At 40.7% G+C, this 18,883-nt stretch overlaps 1 protein-coding gene across 1 annotated transcript; it reads right to left on the reverse strand.

The window, feature by feature from the left end:
- Positions 1 to 362: 362 nt before the first annotated feature.
- On the reverse strand, positions 363 to 18,164 carry atp5f1b (ATP synthase F1 subunit beta). The gene is made up of 10 exons (XM_061924551.2): positions 17,997 to 18,164; positions 11,652 to 11,825; positions 11,404 to 11,578; positions 11,196 to 11,317; positions 8,745 to 8,929; positions 8,519 to 8,677; positions 8,322 to 8,444; positions 4,972 to 5,184; positions 4,696 to 4,897; positions 363 to 609 (listed from the first exon to the last, which is right to left on the reverse strand). The coding sequence occupies exons 1-10, from the start codon at positions 18,097 to 18,099 to the stop codon at positions 512 to 514; spliced, it is 1,554 nt and encodes a 517-aa protein (XP_061780535.2). The 5' UTR covers positions 18,100 to 18,164; the 3' UTR covers positions 363 to 511.
- Between the last annotated feature and the right edge of the window lie 719 nt (positions 18,165 to 18,883).

Consider the following 18,883-nt stretch of genomic DNA (forward strand, 5'->3'; position numbering starts at 1 on the left):
GTTCTCGTATGAAGCTAATAGTTGGCGTTTTTAGCCCAACAGCACCAAGACCTGAAAGATAATCACAACTCTGGTTCAATTCTCAGACATGAAGTCTTGGTTTAATACTTACTATTGTCGCTCCTGAACCAATTATAGAGCAGTCTTTGGTTGGAAGAGGGACAAAAATAGCCCATCAATATTTTTTAACTTTTTAAAAAAAGTCTTCAAGTGTGATATTTTTGTAGTTATTGTTCATTTTGAACGTGTTTATTGTATAAAGACACTTACCAATAGTTGTTGGCAATTTTATTACTACCACAACCGCTCTTGATTTCCATCTGGTGGTATTAGATTTTCTGACAGGAAGTACAGTTGACATGTTTGTGTACATGTGAAGACTGCTTTATTCCAAATGCGGACGTTAAATAGAACTGCTAACGATGACAAGACGATACATTTGTAATGAACATGTGTTACAAACCAAGTGCTCCTCGCAGCTGGATCCACAACAGTTCCATTGTTCACATGTTTAGGAGTGCTCCTCGGCCAGTTTCTCAGCCTTCTGGACCACTTCCTCGATGGGGCCCACCATGTAGAAGGCCTGCTCGGGCAGGGCGTCGTACTCACCTGAGAGGACCAATACAAGTTTAAATGCAGAGTAGTTCATTCTTACAGGGAATAGTTTCCTTTCTTTGAGCAAAATGGACTGCCTTAGTTGTTAAAGGGGAACATTATCACCAGACCTATGTAAGCGTCAATATATACCTTGATGTTGCAGAAAAAAAAGACTATTTTTTTAACCGATTTCCGAACTCTAAATGGGTGAATTTTGGCGAATTAAACGCCTTTTTAATATTCGCTCTCGAGCGATGTCACAATGTGACGTCACATCGGGAAGCAATCTGCCATTTTCTCAAACACCGAGTCAAATCAGCTCTGTTATTTTCCGTTTTTTCGACTGTTTTCCGTACCTTGGAGACATCATGCCTCGTCGGTGTGTTGTCGGAGGGTGTAACAACACGAACAGGGACGGATTCAAGTTGCACCAGTGGCCCAAAGATGCAAAAGTGGCAAGAAATTGGACGTTTGTTCCGCACACTTTACCGACGAAAGCTATGCTACGACAGAGATGGCAAGAATGTGTGGATATCCTGTGACACTCAAAGCAGATGCATTTCCAACGATAAAGTCAAGGAAATCTGCCGCCAGACCCCCATTGAATCTGCCGGAGTGTGTGAGCAATTCAGGGACAAAGGACCTCGGTAGCACGGCAAGCAATGGCGGCAGTTTGTTTCCGCAGACAAGCGAGCTAAACCCCTTATCGACCCTAGCTTCCCTGGCCTGCTAACATCACCTCCAAAACTGGACAGATCAGCTTTCAGGAAAAGAGCGCGGATGAGGGTATGTCTACAGAATATATTAATTGATAAAAACTGGGCTGTCTGCACTCTCAAAGTGCATGTTGTTGCCAAATGTATTTCATATGCTGTAAACCTAGTTCATAGTTGTTAGTTTCCTTTAATGGCAAACAAACACATACCGATCGTTGGTTAGAAGGCGATCGCCGAATTCGTCCTCGCTTTCTCCCGTGTCGCTGGCTGTCGTGTCGTTTGTCGGTTTCGCTTGCATACGGTTCAAACCGATATGGCTCAATAGCTTCAGTTTCTTCTTCAATTTCGTTTTCCCTACCTGCCTCCACACTACAACCATCCGTTTCAATACATGCGTAATCTGTTGAATCGCTTAAGCCGCTGAAATCCGAGTCTGAATCCGAGCTAATGTCGCTATAGCTTGCTGTTCTTTCCGCCATGTTTGTTTGTGTTGGCATCACTATGTGACGTCACAGAAAAATGGACGGGTGGTTAAAATCAGGCACTTTGAAGCTTTTTTTTTTTAAGGATATTGCGTGATGGGTAAAATTTTGAAAAAAACTTTGAAAAATATAAGCCACTGGGAACTGATTTTTAATGGTTTTAACAATTCTGAAATTGTGACAATGTTCCCCTTTAACCTTGGTTCTACTCGAGATAAAAAAATGTATGTTTTCATTTATGCAATCTCACATTCATGAAATAGCCTGGAGAAAGAGTGTGCATGGGACATACGTCAACTTTCAGTTTCGATTCCAACCAAAGAGCACAGAAGCATGAGAAACGGGCAACCATTTTCGACATTGCTCTGACCTTGATATCTCCGCTAGGGCTGGGCGATATATGGAATATACTCGATATATCGCGGGTTTGTCTCTGTGCGATGTAGAAAATGACTATTTGAGTATACGTTCTCACGCAGTGGCTTTTAGCTGTGGGCATTACACTACAGGCTCTTATCATTCTCTTGTCTCTCCTCAGAGACATAAAACAAGCGCACCTTCTTACATACGTCACATACGTATACGCCCTCACAAAGCAGAGAGGTAGCGGCATGGGTAAAGTTAGCTGTGGTGCGAGTGGTAATACGAGAGAAAGAAGGTGCGAATCTGGTAAAAAATGAAGGAAGAATTAATTCCCAAGAAAAACAGCAGGGGGTCCATCGTCTGGCGGTGGTTTGGCTTCAAGCGGGATTATGTTGAACAGACAACCGTAATTTGTCAAGTGTGGGGCAAACGCGTTGCTACAAAAAGTAGCATTACTGCTAATTTGTAGCATCATTTGAAAAGTCACGCGCTAGAGAATGAAGAGTGTTTGAAACTCCGCATGTCAACATCTCCGTTCGGTGCCACACCAACAAAATGCAGAGGCAACCATTTCCACATCAACACCGTATGAAAAAAAATAGTCAACAACAGAAAGAGATAACGTCCGCAGGAACCTACCACATACACTATTTGATTTCCTATTATGCAGCTCATCTTTATTTGACACTTATTGAAATATCTTGTGTGACATCATGCACAAAAGTGCACTTTATTTGTTTTTAACTATTGTAGTGGCGTTCTGTACAAAAACTGCACTTTAATTTAGTGTTTTTATATGTCATCTTAGTGACATCATGCACAAAAGTAGCTTGTTTTAAAATGTCTGACAATCTTGCACTTTCTGTTTGGAAATGACATGAATGTTTGTGCCACTGCTTAACTGTTTAAAGGGGAACATGACCACAATTTCAGAAGGGTTAAAACCATTAAAAATCAGTTCCCAGTGGCTTATTTTATTTTTCAAAATTTTATCCATCACGCAATATCCCTAAAAAAAGCTTCAAAGTGCCTGATTTTAACCATCGTTATATACACCCGTCCATTTTCCTGTGACGTCACACAGTGATGCCAACACAAACAAACATGGCTGATAGAACAGCAAGCTATAGCGACATTAGCTCGGATTCAGACTCTGATTTCAGCGGCTTAAGCGATTCAACAGATTACGCATGTATTGAAACGGATGGTTGTAGTGTGGAGGCAGGTAGCGAAAACTAAATTGAAGAAGAAACTGAAGCTATTGAGCCATATCGGTTTGAACCGTATGCAGACGAAAACAACACGACAGTCAGCGACACGGGAGAAAGCGAGGACGAATTCGGCCATCGCCTTCTAACCAACGATTGGTATGTGTTTGTTTGGCATTAAAGGAAACTAACAACTATGAACTAGGTTTACAGCATATGAAATACATTTGGCAACAACATGCACTTTGAGAGTGCAGACAGCCCAATTCAGGCGCGCTAAGAACATATATTTTTCCACGATTTCAGCACTCAGGTTAACCATACCTAAATAGACACAAAATACTTCATTACACAAGACTACCCGAATGTGCTCGAATGATTGAAAAAAATAAATGTTTTTAAGCTAAATTATTGGTAAACACAGTTTATGGATAATAATTTACGTAAAACCGCGAGTAATGAATAAAGTTTTCATCAATTAATATATTCTGTAGACATACCCTCATCCGCTCTCTTTTCCTGAAAGCTGATCTGTCCAGTTTTGGAGTTGATGTCAGCAGGCCAGGGAAGCTAGGGTCTTTATCGTTGGAAATGCATCTGCTTTGAGTGTCGCAGGATATCCACACATTCTTGCCATCTCTGTCGTAGCATAGCTTTCGTCGGTAAAGTGTGCGGAACAAACGACTGACCATTTCGTCGGCTTTCCCCACAGCCTCGTATTTTGAACAAATTTCGTCCAATTTCTTGCCACTTTCGCATCTTTGGGCCACTGGTGCAACTTGAATCCGTCCCTGTTCCTGTTGTTACACCCTCCGACAACACACCGACGAAAGTGAGAAAATGGCGGATTGCTTCCCGATGTGACGTCACAACGTGACGTCATCGCTCGGAGAGCGAATAATAGAAAGGCGTTTAATTTGCCAAAATTCACCCATTTAGAGTCCGAAAATCGGTTAAAAAAAAATATATAGTCTTTTTTCTGCAACATCAAGGTATATATTGACGCTTACATAAGTCTGGTGATAATGTTCCCCTTTAATAAATACACTTTTGGTAAATTGACTTAGTTGTGATTTCCCTCTCTGTATGAAAGTTTAAAAGTAGCATATATTAAAGCAGTATGAAGAATGTTTTAATGTAGACAGAATCATCAAACTGCTGTGATTTTATGCATCAAGTGTTCAAGGCTAAGGCAAAATATGGAGATATATATCGTGTATCGTGACATGGCCTAAAAATATCGAGATATTAAAAAAAGGCCATATCGCCCAGCCCTAATCTCAGCTCTCTATTATTGCTATTGTTTGTACTTCAAGTTAAAGGCCTCACCTCCAAGAATGCTCTTAAAGCCTTTAATGGTCTCCTTCAGGGGCACCAGCTTGCCCATGTGGCCTGTGAAGACTTCAGCCACTTGGAAGGGCTGGGACAGGAACCTCTGGATCTTACGTGCACGGGACACAGTCAACTTGTCCTCCTCAGACAACTCATCCATACCCAGGATGGCGATGATATCCTGAAGGGACTTGTAGTCCTGCAGTAGAGAAGGGTGAACAAAAGCTACTTAGCTTGGAAGGCCAGCAAAGGACACATTTCTAAAGTTCAGACCTGTAGGATCTTCTGCACGCCGCGGGCGATGTCGTAGTGCTCGGCTCCGACAATGTTGGGGTCCATGATACGGGAGGTGGAGTCCAGAGGGTCGACGGCGGGGTAGATGCCCAGCTCAGCGATGGCGCGGGACAAGACGGTGGTGGCGTCCAAGTGAGCAAAGGTCGTGGCGGGGGCGGGATCAGTCAGGTCGTCAGCAGGCACGTAGATGGCCTGATGAGAATGATTAAAGACTTACTTGGGATACAAAAGAGATCCACTCATATAAGTGTCAAATCAGAAATAAATTTTTACTTTCATCAACTTCAGATCTATCGATTGATACCAAGTTTCTATCATTTACCGTAATTAAAAACTGGCCAAGGCCATTATTGATATAGAAAAATGCAAAATATGCAATATTCCCAAGATTATCAATTAATCAAAGTTTATTTATATAGCCCTAAATCACAAGTGTCTCAAAGGGCTGCACAAGCCACAACGACATCCTCGGCTCAGATCCCACATCAGGGCAAGGAAAAACTCAACCCAATGGGATACTATGAGAAACGTCAAGAGGACCTCTCTCCCTTTCCTATAACGACCAGCTAATGTGGTTTGGATTTGGGGTCAGTTTTTCCCATGTTTGCAAACACGCCGGCCGTGTCTGAAAGGTGATTGGCAGAGAATGAGGAAGTGTGCGTCCGGGGAAGCGCGGAGACGAAAGATTTTGCGCCAGAGGTAAAATCTGTTGGTGCCCATTGTTATAAGATTGGTAATAAAAAATAAAAATGGCGTCAGATGTGTGATTTCTTCTGAGAGTTACAATATATTATATTACATTTAATTTGTTACAAGAACAAAGAACTTATTTTCAACGTGTAGTGGTAATTAAATTAAATTAAGGTGAAACCCTTTGACATACTGTAGGCTCAGTCCTTGGGCAAGACACTTTACCCACCTGCTCCCAGTGCCACCCACACTGGTTTAAATGTAACTTAGATATTGGGTTTTCACTATGTAAAGCGCTTTGAGTCACTAGAGAAAAGCACTATATAAATATAATTCACTTCACTAATGTAGTTGGGATTTACAGCTTATGAAAAGCTCAATAAATGCAAAAAATAAATAAAAATAAATTAAGCCATAATCTAAACATATCCCACTTTAAATGCAAAGAGCTAATATCACATTAGTTTCACATTTGAAGTGGAATTACTGACAACTTTTGCACAATATGTTGATTATGTTTCACCTGTATATATACACCGTATTTTTCGGACTATAAGTCGCAGTTTTTTTTCATAGTTTGGCCGGGCTCCAGTGAGACTTATGTTTTTTTCCTTCTTTATTATGCATTTTCAGCAGGTGCGACTTATACTCCGGAAAATACGGTACCTGCCTTAGAACATTTTCATTGCATTTTAGCAGTTTAATGGCAGTTTTTTTCTATTTACCTCATCAAAACTAAGAATTAAGATCATGGTTTTCTGGCGTCATCTGGTGGTTAATCAGCACAATTGCACCACAGTATATATTTTTTTTCATGGGAAAAACCATATTAATATTCCAGGAATACAGTATGTTAAAATAATGGGAGTCAATGAGGCAGAAAGTTCTTAAGAGAAAGTGTGTATACTTTATAGCATGGTGTCAAACTCTGGCCCGCCGTGTAATTTCACTTGGCCCTTGAGGCGATATCAAATTAACTCTAGAGCTGGCCCGCCGATTATATACAGCGGCGGTGCCGCGGTAACACCGTATTCACCGCTAATTCTCATACTTGCCAACCCTCCCCGGAGACTCCCAAATTTCAGTGCCCCTCCCGAAAATCGTCACGTCCACTTTTCATCCAGTCCAACGAGTGCTGGCCCAGTCACATAACATGTGCGGCTTCTGCACGCGCACACACAAGTGAATGCAAGGCATACTTGATCAACAGCGATACAGGTTACACTGAGGGTGGCCGTATAAACAACTTTAACACTGTTAGAAATATACGCCACACTGTGAATCCACACCAAACAAGAATGAAACACATTTCGGGAGAACCTCCACACCGTAACACAACAGAACAAATACCCAGAACCCTTTGCAGCATTAACTCTTCTGGGACGCTACAAGGTGTGTGTGTGTGGGTTTTTTTTTCTTCTGTTGTGTTTATGTCGCGTTACGGTGCGGATGTTCTGCCGAAATGTGTTTGTCATTCTTGTTTGGTGTGGGTTCACAGTGTGGCGTATATTTCTAAAGTGTTAAAGTTGTTTATACGGCCACCCTCAGTGTAACCTGTATCGCTGTTGATCAAGTATGCGTTGCATTCACGTGTGTGCGCGTACAGAAGCCGCACATATCTTGTGATTGGGCCGGCACGTTGTTAGAACGGATGAAAAGCAGACGTGACGACAGCTCGTAGAGGACGTTAAAGGCAGTGCCTTTAAAGCACGCCCCCAAGACTGTGGTCCGGGTGGACTACGAGATATAATGGCTGATGAACACCTTCGTTCGATAATGAAGGTTGCCTCAGCTCAAAACCTGAGCCCGGACTTTAATGAACTAGTATCCAAGAAAAGGTGCCAGGTATCTGGCTTGGGCACATCAGATTAGATCAGTGTGTTGCAAACTGAGCAGTTTAAAGTCCTGAATGGTTGGTTTATTCATTGTTATTTTATTTTCAAATTTATTAGCCTGTGGAAAAAGTTAATGTTGATATTTCCCTCAGAAGGCTGCAAATAGAAAAGAGGCATTCAATTTTTATTTAAATTGTGTTTGATATGCCATTGATATTTTTTAATTATTATTATTATTATTATTTGAAACTCGATTTTGCATGTCACTATAAAGTTATATACGCCTTGCTTGTTCAATATTCAATGCAAAACTTGTTTGGGTCCCTATTAAAAGGTTCATTTGTTCAACCTTGGCCCGCGGCTTTGTTCAGTTTTAAATTTTGGCCCACTCTGTATTTGAGTTTGACACCCCTGCTTTATAGGGAGTGTGAATCTTTGGGCACCCAACGATTTGATTCTTGATTCACACATATTCTCACAATGTACTATTTGGTATAACAGGTTACATGTTAGAAAAGCTACTTCTGGTTGCGTGGACATGGCCTAAAAACATCTAAGGGTTGTAAAAAAAAAAAGTTTGTTATTAAATCAATTTCAAAAATTATCAATCAATTTAGACTCAGGATGAATATGAATCGATTTTTTGTGCACCCCTAATACTTAATTTTGATATCCTATTCTAACATTGCAATGCAATTTAAAAAAATAAAACTCCCTGGCTAACTTCCACACTGATCAAGGAACACATGTAATGCGTGTTTTAGGCCCTAGGGGTGCACAAGGGTTAAAAAGGTACGAATGTACCTGCACTGATGTGATGGAACCCTTCTTGGTGGTGGTGATCCTCTCCTGCATGGTACCCATGTCCGTGGCCAGAGTGGGCTGGTAGCCCACAGCAGAGGGGATACGACCCAGCAGGGCAGACACCTGACCAGACAAACACAATGTCGTCAAACTAATCCCAACTTGGGTTTTGACCTGGTCTTCGGGGAGCAGCTGACCTCGGAGCCAGCCTGAGTGAAGCGGAAGATGTTGTCGATGAAGAGCAGCACGTCCTGACCCTCCTGGTCACGGAAGTACTCCGCCACGGTCAGGCCAGTCAGAGCCACTCTGGCGCGTGCGCCGGGGGGCTCGTTCATCTGTCCGTACACCAGCGCCACCTAGCGGGAGGAAGGAAAAGGTCAACCCCGAGCCTTGAATGGCGACGCAGGAGTGGCGTGTCCTCACCTTGGAGGTGGTGTCCTTCAGGTTGATGACGCCGGACTCAATCATTTCATGGTACAAGTCGTTTCCCTCGCGGGTACGCTCGCCCACGCCAGCGAACACGGAGTAACCGCCGTGGGCCTTGGCCACGTTGTTGATCAGCTCCATGATCAGCACAGTCTTCCCCACACCAGCACCACCAAACAGCCCTGAAATCAAAAATTCATTTTTTCCCCCAAGTGAACCTAAATTAGACTTACACTTCTTTTATTGTCATTCAAATTTGAACTTTACAGTACAAATAAGAACGAAATTTCGTTACATAAGCTCATGGTAGTGCAGGATAAAAAAGCAATAAGGTGCATATATAAATAAATAAATAGGTTACTGTACAGATAAATATATTGCACTTTTTCAGATGCGTCCACGTTTATGGATGTATGTTATTGTCTTTTTTATTACAGCGAGTTAATCCATTTTGGGGGGAGTTGAGGGGATAATTTAATTATGATGCGTTCAAGAGCCTGAGGGAAGAAGCTGTTACAGAACCTGGAGGTTCTGCTTCGGAGGCTGTGGAACCTCTTTCTAGAGTAAATATCTTCTCTTTACACGGAGATGGTCAATATGGCTGAAAATCTATCAATAGAAGCATTTCAAAATAGGTTACAAAGGATCCTAAGCTGATGTATGCAGTAACATATTGTGTCATTTCCTGTCCTATTTTCTCTAATTAAACTAGTAATTAATGAAAATGAGTAAAATTAACTGTTAAAGGTTAGTACTATTAGTGGACCAGCAGCACGCACAATCATGTGTGCTTACGGACTGTATCCCTTGCAGACTGTATTGATATATAATGTAGGAACCAGAATATTAACAGAAAGAAACAACACTTTTGTATGAATGAGTGTGAATGGGGGAGGGAGGTTTTTTGGGTTGGTGCACTAATTGTAAGTGTATCTTGTGTTTATGTTGAATTAAAAAAAGAAAAGAAAAGAAAAACAAACTGATAATAAAAAAACAGATACCGATAATTTACGATATTACATTTTAAAGCATTTATCGGCCGATATCGGCCTGCCGACATCTCCAGTTAGCATGTTTGACGTGTTGTCAGAAGCAGCTGCTGAACAATGTCGGCAAACCTCCGTCCTCCATTGTTTTATCGCGCAGCCAAAGTGTACCCAAACGGGAGATCTTAACGAGGCAGGAGGGTCTTCCAGCTCTGGCTTTTACATGTTGTCCTAGCCCGGTCGCTGCTAGCACGCCGTGTGTTGTGCCTCGGTGTGCGTTGTTTACACAACGTGCGGTACGCTACTTAATATGTCCGTGTGGAAACTCGTTCAGTACACCTCTGAACCGAACCGAAACGGTTCAATACAAATACACGTACCGTTACACCCCTAGTCAACGTGCATTATCACGGTAGGATTAGTACTGAAAACTTCAACAACAAAATACTGAGCACTGCCATATCAACATCAATGGGCAGGAAATACAGAGAGTGTACTCCACAAAATTCCTGGGGGTCATCATTGACGAATACCTCAATTTCAAATGTCACATTAGCCATCTGTTAAACAAATTATCCAAATATGTTGGCCTGTTCTTTCACCTTCGTCATTATCTTCCTCTTTATGATCTACTCACCCTATATAAAACTCTTTGAACCACATCTAAACTACTGTAATGTCATCTGGTGTAACACCTTCCCTACCTACCTTCACAAATTAGAATCCATGCAAAAGAAAATCATACGGGCCCTGTCATGGTCCAAGTTTAATGCCCCCACTCGACATCTATTCCATAATTATCATCTCTTAAGACTGACAGAGTTCAATATTTATCAAAATGCTTGTTTAACCTATCAAGTCATTTACAGGCTGAATCTTAGGCTCTGTAGCTTGGTTCCTATCTACCATCCCCAGCATGCCCACAACACTCGTAACTTAGATCTGATATCAGGGAAACATCGTTTACTGGATTGTACCGCTCGAAGTGTTGTATGCAGGAGACCAAAGATTTGGAACCGGCTTAATGAGAGCCTCAAGATGCTGTATCCATTCTCCAACTTCAAAAAGAAACTGAAAACTTACCTATTAACCACCTATATTTAATGCCTCATGTGGGGTAGACTACTGTTGGGTTTTGCATGGTTGAATGAATGTATGTATGTATGTGTATGCTTGCTTTAGTACTATTATCTTGTGTTAATCATATAGCGTTGTTTTTTGTTTTTTTTTGTTTGTTTTTTGTTGTTGTGCTTGCTACCATGTTTCATCATTCCATCTATATACTGTCCTCTGGACCCCCTGTCAAAAGCTTCTTCTAGCTTATTTGGGGGACCCTTTCAGGTACCAACATCTTTAAATGATGATATTTCACTACTATTGTAATTGTTATATGGTATTGTGAATAAACTTGAATAAATGTATATCATTTCATCTATATGGCACAACTCCACTTCACACGTACCGATTTTTCCTCCCTTGGCATAGGGGGCAAGCAGGTCCACCACCTTAATGCCAGTGACAAGAATCTCCTGCTCCACACTCATGTCGGTGAATTCAGGGGCCTCAGCATGGATGGGGGCGGTCCTGCGAGGAGAATAAAAAAGCAAATATAAATTCCCAGAAGCAAAGCGTGCATTAACTATCCCCTGCAAATAAAAAAATAAACTTACTGCTTTGTGGAAATGGGGCCCCTCTCATCAATAGGCTCACCAATGACATTCATAATCCTGCCCAGGGTCTCTGGACCCACTGGGATCCTAATGGGGGCACCGGTGTCCAGAACCTTCTGTCCACGGACCAGACCTTCAGTACCGTCCATAGCAATAGTGCGCACAGTGTTCTCACCTAGACAAAAGCAGACTCCAGTGAACACAAAGCATTTCCGGTGTTGAAGAGCAACAACGGGAGAATTTCTTACCAAGATGCTGTGCAACCTCCAGGACCAGCCGAGACTCTCTGCTGCTGACCTCCAGGGCGTTGAGGATGGGTGGAAGGTCCTCGTCGAACTGGACGTCCACGACGGCACCGATGACCGCCACGATGCGTCCAGTGGCGACACTGGCAGCGGCGGCAGGTGCAACATAGTCTCGTCCTGTAAGAAAAGAAAAGACAAATTTGAATTTATTTATACATACACACACACAAAATAAAAACAGTTCAAGTCTGGTCAGTGTATGTTTAGGTCATTTATTTTTTTTATTACCATCAATGGGAATTGAAAACATTTGGTTTAAGGGATGCCAGGTGTGAATAAGACTCATTTGAATCACAATTTCGATTTCAAACCAAGTCTAAATGTTAAAAAATCAATTTGAAAATACATTTTATAGGATATCTTTGCGCCTGTGCATCATACAGTGGCAGCCAAGAGGAACTTTTGTAAAGGTTGAATTAGAGCAGGCCGATAAAATGTAACACACACACAATCAATTTAAAAACGTGTTTGTCAGAAAGTTCGATATTTATATATTTTTTCTTAATCGAAAGAAACCGGAAGTTGAGAGGCAAGGTTGGTTGCATGAACAAAGTCACTCGCTCTTTGGTCACCTAGCAACGCAGGAAGTGATCACTGATCAGTGGGAGTGACACGCTGACAGCCAAATCGGGTAACAGTATCAACTATCACGTTTGAATGTGCCATCTTGTTGATTCTTTGCATGGAGTAAGAAAAGAGTAAAAATGAAGAAGTTGTGGATAAAAGAGGAAAGGTCACCTGAACAGTATGGCAACTTTTTTGGATGTTTTCCAAAGGGGACCGTAGTCAGACCAATGTGGTCTGGAAATGACGCAGGGCGCTCGTCCCCACAAAGACCGGTAATACCACACCACCTTAGCTACGCTCACCCTTTAGAGCACAGCTGTAACTTCCTGCCACTAAACCTGCAGAAAATAGTTCTGTTTTCTCTATGTTTACATTTTCACACTATTTTCTTACACTTTTAAGCATTTATTTTCCTTATTTTTGTGCCTTCATTTTAAAAGCTTAATTGTCCAATGTGATTTTACAATTTTGTTTACCTTTTTTGTTTTCCATGGTTTGTTTTGACATGTCAATTGAAGCTTACATATAAATGGTTAAATTGTCACTTTTTTCTCCTGGTCCTTACTATTTTTTTTTTAATTATTCGATTACCATTCATGAGAAAACTAAGGCAATGTCTACACTAAGCCGGATGACCCCTTAAACGAATAATCATTTATCCTAAGCCCCGTTTCAGTCGCACTAAACCAGCGTTTAAGGTTCCCCTCCTCGGACAAATATTTACACGGGTAAGTACGCCGTGTATTCCTTGAATCTCTGGCTCTTAGCTTTGAATGGACTCATTGATCGTTTGCAAACTGATTTTGGAGAGGAAGTGACGCCGGAAAGACCGTGCCGCACGCAGGAAGTGACGTCAGAACGTGCCACAGCCAGCTTCATAATAAAGTGGTTTCGTAACTCTGAGCTAACCACTGGAAATATGAAGGCTAGTCATCCAGACATGCCCGTGTTTCTCCTTCTACATGTACGGATGATTATGGAAATCACACATGAATAACATGAATAACTTAACCTCTAAAGGCTTAGTGGCCACATGCGTGGACAGCACCTTTTAGCTCTTATTTCCAAAATTGTGTACACTACTGAATTGGTGTCTTATGCCGACATATGGACACTTATACTGCTATCTGGTGGTGTCAGAAGAGTATAACATACAATGGAATTTGGGAAAAAAAAAAAAAGTGTAAAAATAAAAATTTGCATGTCACTAAACGTCAAGTACACGTTTGTTACTTATGGACTAAGTTCATCCATCCATCCATTTTCTACCGCTTGTCCCTTTTGTAGTCACGGGGGCTGCGTGAGTCTATCTCAGCTGCATTCGGGCAGAAGGTGGGGTACACCCTGGACCAGTCGCCCAACACAGATAAACAACATTCACACACTAGGGCCAATTTAGTGTTGCCAATCAACTTATCCCCAGGTGCACTTTTTTGGCGGTGGGACGAAGCCGGAGTACCCGGAGGGAACCCACGCAGTCACGGGGAGAACATGCAAACTCCACACAGAAAAGTCCTGAGCCCGGGATTGAACCCAGGACCACTCAGGACCTTCGTATTGTGAGGTACATGCACTAACCCCCGTGCCACCCAGTTATGGACTAAGTACATCATATAAAAAGGTGATTTTTAGTATTTATTCTAATTAGGGTCCAATAAGTCCAAATAGCTAAGAGAAATAAAAAAAATCATGTAAACAAACAGCTTGGGCCTTAAGAGGTTAAGAGAAAGCGATTGCAGCTATTTGGGATACAACACTTTTCAGACGGCAAGAGAATTTTCAAATGTCCAGGTCAGCTGTGATTCTACTTACAGAAAAATTGTTTAATTGTTACATTTTTCTCTTGGTCCTTACCATTTAAAAAAAAAAAATTATTCGATTCCCATCCATGAAAAAACTAAATGACCAGAGACTAGTGATGAATCGAGCAAAACCCCGCACTGACGCCCTGTGAGCGGGTCTTTTCTACAGCCGGAGAAATAATAACTAAGAGAAATAGTCTAAAATTGAATACTAGGGATGTCCGATAATAGCTTTTTGCCGATATCCGATATTGTCCAACTCTTTAATTACCGATATCAACCGATACCAACCGATATATACAGTCGTGGAATTAACACATTATGTGTAATTTGGACAACCAGGTATGGTGAAGATAAGGTACTTTTAAAAAATGTTTATAAAATAAAAGAAATAAACTAAAAACTTTCTTGAATAAAAAATAAAGTAAAACAATATAAAAACAGTTACATTGAAACTAAAAATTTATGAAAATTAGTAAAATTAACTGTTAACTGATAGTACTATTAATGGACCAGCAGCACGCACAATCATGTGTGCTTACGGACTGTATCCCTTGCAGACTGTATTGATACATAATGTAGGAACCAGAATATTAATAACAAAGAACCCTTTTGTGTGAATGAGTGAGGAAGGTTTTTTGGGTTGGTGCACTAATTGTAAGTGTATCTTGTGTTTATGTTGATTTAATAAAAAATTAAAAAAAAGGAAAAAACCCATACCGATAAAAAAACGATACCGATAATTTCCGATATTACATTTTAACGCATTTATCAGCATCTCTATTTAATACGTTGGAAAAACTGTTGGTTTTTTTACATAAAAATGTGTAAAAAATAAAATAAAAAAAATTCCCAGTCCACAAGCATCCTCATTCACAACACGTTCTCTTAGATTTCCATGTTATGATACATGTTCACATTATTTATTGACTGTATCTAAAAAAGACAAATATATTTTTATTTAAATGAAGTTATGAAATAATCCTAAATGAAATACAATGACTTGGTTTATATTATTGTATATACAAGGTCAGTGGTTCTCAACCTTTTTTCAGCGATGTACCCCCTGTGAATTTTTTTTTAATTCAAGTACCCCCTAATCAGAGCAAAGCATTTTTGGTTGAAAAAAAAAAGATGAAGTAAAATACAGCACTATGTCATCAGTTTCTGATTTATTAAATTGAATAACAATGCAAAATATTGCTCATTTGTAGTGGTCTTTCTTGAACTATTTGGAAAAAAAGATATAAAAATAACTAAAAACTTGTTGAAAAATAAACAAGTGATTCAATTATAAATAAAGATTTCTACACAGAAGTAATCATCAACTTAAAGTGCCCTCTTTGGAGATTGTATTAGAGATCCATCTGGATTCATGAACTTCATTCTAAACATTTCTTCACAAAAAAATTAATCTTTAACATCAATATTTATGGAACATGTCCACAAAAAATCTAGCTGTCAACACTGAATATTGCATTGTTGCATTTCTTTTCACAGTTCTTTTTGACAGACATTTTAGTGACAAACCTGAGCTTGTGCTTCACCGAGTTTATGAACTTACATTCATATTTTGTTGAAGTATTATTCAATAAATATATTTATGAAGGATTTTTGAATTGTTGCTATTTTTAGAATATTAAAAAAAAAAATCTCACGTACCCTTTGGCATACCTTCAAGTACCCCCAGGGGTACGCGTACCCCCATTTGAGAACCACTGTACTAGGTCATAAAATCAGTGTCAGTTGAGTCGGTCCATAGGTTGCCTGTAGGGACTTTTAATGTCCAGCAGATGTCAGTATTTAGTGACACAGTATCGACACGGTTTCAATACAGTTTTGCAATGTGTCGAAACGCTTCATGACGCCTCATCAACCCATCACTAGTGTTAAGCAATGTCAGCTAAGATTGCTCTGAGAGCCAGATGCAGTCATCAAAAGAGCCACAGGTTCCCTACCCCTGTACTAGGTCAGGGGTGGGCAACCCGCGGCTCTGGATGCGGCTCTTTGATCACTCTGATGCGGCTCAGCAGCTTACTTGCTGAACCCCCCAATTTTCCCGTGAGACTTCCGGTTTTCAGTGCCTCTCGCAGAAAACTCCCGGGATTAATATTCACCGATTTTCACCCTTACAGCTATAATAAAGGCGTGCCACGATGGTACAACATTTGACGCTTTCTACAATCTGTATTAACAGCGTGCCAGCCCAACACTTGTTATACAATATACATTTTCTGTTTACACACATATGTGGCAGCAAGACATACTTGGTCAACAGCCACACAGGTTACACTGACGGTGACCATATAAAACAACTTTAACACTCTTACTAATAATGCGCCACACTTTGAACCAAAACCAAACAAGAATGACAAACACATTTCCGGAGAACGTCTGCACCTTAACACAACAGAACAAACACCCAGAATCCCATGCAGCCCTGACTCTTCCGGGCTACATTATACACCCCTGCTACCACCAAACCCCGCCCCCACCCCAACCCTGCTTCCTCACACATCAACCCCCCCCTCTGTGCGTCGGTTGAGGTGAGCGGGGTTTGGTAGCGGGGGTGTATAATGTATCCCGGAAGAGTTAGGGCTGCATGGATTCTGGGTATTTGTCCTGTTGTGTTTATGTTGTGTTACTGTGCAGATGTTCTCCCGAAATGTGTTTGTCATTCTTGTTTGGTGTGGGTTCACAGTGTGGTGCGTTATTAGTAAGAGTGTTATAGTTTTTTTTATACCGCCGCCGTCAGTGTAACCTGTGTGGTTGTTGACCAAGTATGCCTTGCTGTCACCTACGTGAGCAAGCGAAAACACCATACAACGTGTGGCTGATCAGGCACGCTGGCTGAAGTGGGTGTTATATGCTGTACCTTCATGGCACGCATAACACTGTCAAGCGCTATTCATTTAAAACCCGCGTGCCGCACCAGCTTTCGAATTCCATATAAAGGTGTGGACAGCGTGTCTGAGACCCCTGGTTTATACATAGCACAAAGCAAAAAGAAAACTTTATATGCAGTGTTAATTCATTTAAAATTTAAAAAAATTTTTGCGGCTCCCATTCATTTCTATAATTTGCGAAACTGGTCAAAATGGCTCTTTGACTGGTAAAGGTTGCCGACCCCTGTACTAGGTCATAAAATCAGTGTCAGTTGAGTCGGTCCATAGCTTGCCTGTAGGGATTTTTAATGTCCAGATGTCAGTATTTAGTGACACAGTATCGACACAGTATCAATACAGTTTTGCAATGTGTCGAAACGCTTCATCAACCCATCACTACTAGAGACTGACCTAAATCTGCAAGCCACTGCTCAGTCAATGTCAAACAAACAAAAATGCCGTGCAATGACACGGGTCAGTTGGAGGCAGGCAAAAAGTCCATCTTTACGCAGGTTTTGCATTTTTGATTCATATTCTGATGACCATTTAGCGGATAAGCTATCTGAATGACAAATGAATGACCTAAGCTAACAAGGCTAACGCCACAAAAGATACATTTAGACAGCTGTAAATTGGTTATCCCTTTCCTAAAGACACAAATACTTAAATGACCTAAATAGATGAAGTAAAGTGGATAAAATAAAACTTAGTGGTAGTTAACACATGCAGTAATGCTACTACTAGCCGTCATGTCATTAGGGGAAGGTCATTGGGTTCTAGCAGTAGAAAAACACCATCTAGACATATTTGCTGCACTTTATCCACGGAGAAACACGCTGCGCATCTAAAAGTCATGTTAGATAATATCTCCAACGCACAAACTATCTTGATATTTTAGCGCTCGGACATGGAGGCCTGTCATGCAGCTGCAGAGGGCAGTCAGCGTGTCGCTAGCCACGAAGCTAACAGCTAATACAGCCTCGGTCGTTCCTCGTTCGTCTTCGCTCAAACACGCCGAGCCTGAAGGGACTTACGAGAAAGGACGGCCGGGGAGCCAATAAGGGCCTTCAAGGGCTGGACCCCGGGCTTGAGCGCCTGCAGGGCCCCGGTACAGCAGCGTCCCACGGCTCCCAACATCGTCACAAAAAATGGCTGAAGGTGGAAAGAGACGAGAGGAAGTCGCGGCTTTATACCCAGTGGCTCCCAGATATCGAATTGCGCCTGCGCGCGACGATATCGACATGCGCAGTTGAATGTGTGCTGCTACGCATGCGCAGTTTCCTCAAGTTTATATGCCGCTCTCCTTGCGTCTCTTCACATTTAGGGACCGTCAAAAAAAATCACTATGTTGAAGAGAGTTTCATCCATCCGTCCATTTTTGTACCGCTTGTCCCGTTCGGGTTCGCGGGAGGTGCTGGAGCCTGTTTGTTTAAAAAAAAAAAAAATTCTAAATCCAAACACAAATTAATCCATAATGAAGTCAAATAATTAGTCTTACAGCTATTATAATTTTTTTATCATTTATTGTATTGTTCTTACATTTTTAATGTAAAAAAAAAAAAAAGGATATATATATATATATATATATATATATATATATATATATATAATTTCTGATATTACATTTTGAAGTATTTATCTCTATAGCTCCAGCGCCCCCCGCGACCCCAAAGAGAATAAGCGGTAGGAAATGGATGGATGGATGGATATATATATATATATATATATATATATATATATATATATATATATATATATATATATATATATATATATATATATATATATATGTATATATATATATATATATATATATATATATATATTAGAGATAAATACTTTAAAATGTAATATCAGAAATTATCGGTATCGTTTTTTTTTATTATCGGTATTGTTTTTATTTTTTTAATTATTTTTTATT

This window comes from Nerophis lumbriciformis, linkage group LG01, assembly GCF_033978685.3.
Source record: "Nerophis lumbriciformis linkage group LG01, RoL_Nlum_v2.1, whole genome shotgun sequence".
Taxonomy (NCBI): domain Eukaryota; kingdom Metazoa; phylum Chordata; class Actinopteri; order Syngnathiformes; family Syngnathidae; genus Nerophis; species Nerophis lumbriciformis.

Excerpts from the sequence above, each read along its gene's own strand:
- atp5f1b (XM_061924551.2), bottom strand. The coding sequence starts at position 18,099 with ATGTTGGGAGCCGTGGGACGCTGCTGTACCGGGGCCCTGCAGGCGCTC. Across the intron at positions 11,826-17,996 it reads CTCCCCGGCCGTCCTTTCTC|GACGAGACTATGTTGCACCT; the intron begins GTAAGTCCCTTC and ends CTTTTCTTACAG. Across the intron at positions 11,318-11,403 it reads GGCCCCATTTCCACAAAGCA|GACCGCCCCCATCCATGCTG; the intron begins GTAAGTTTATTT and ends TTCTCCTCGCAG.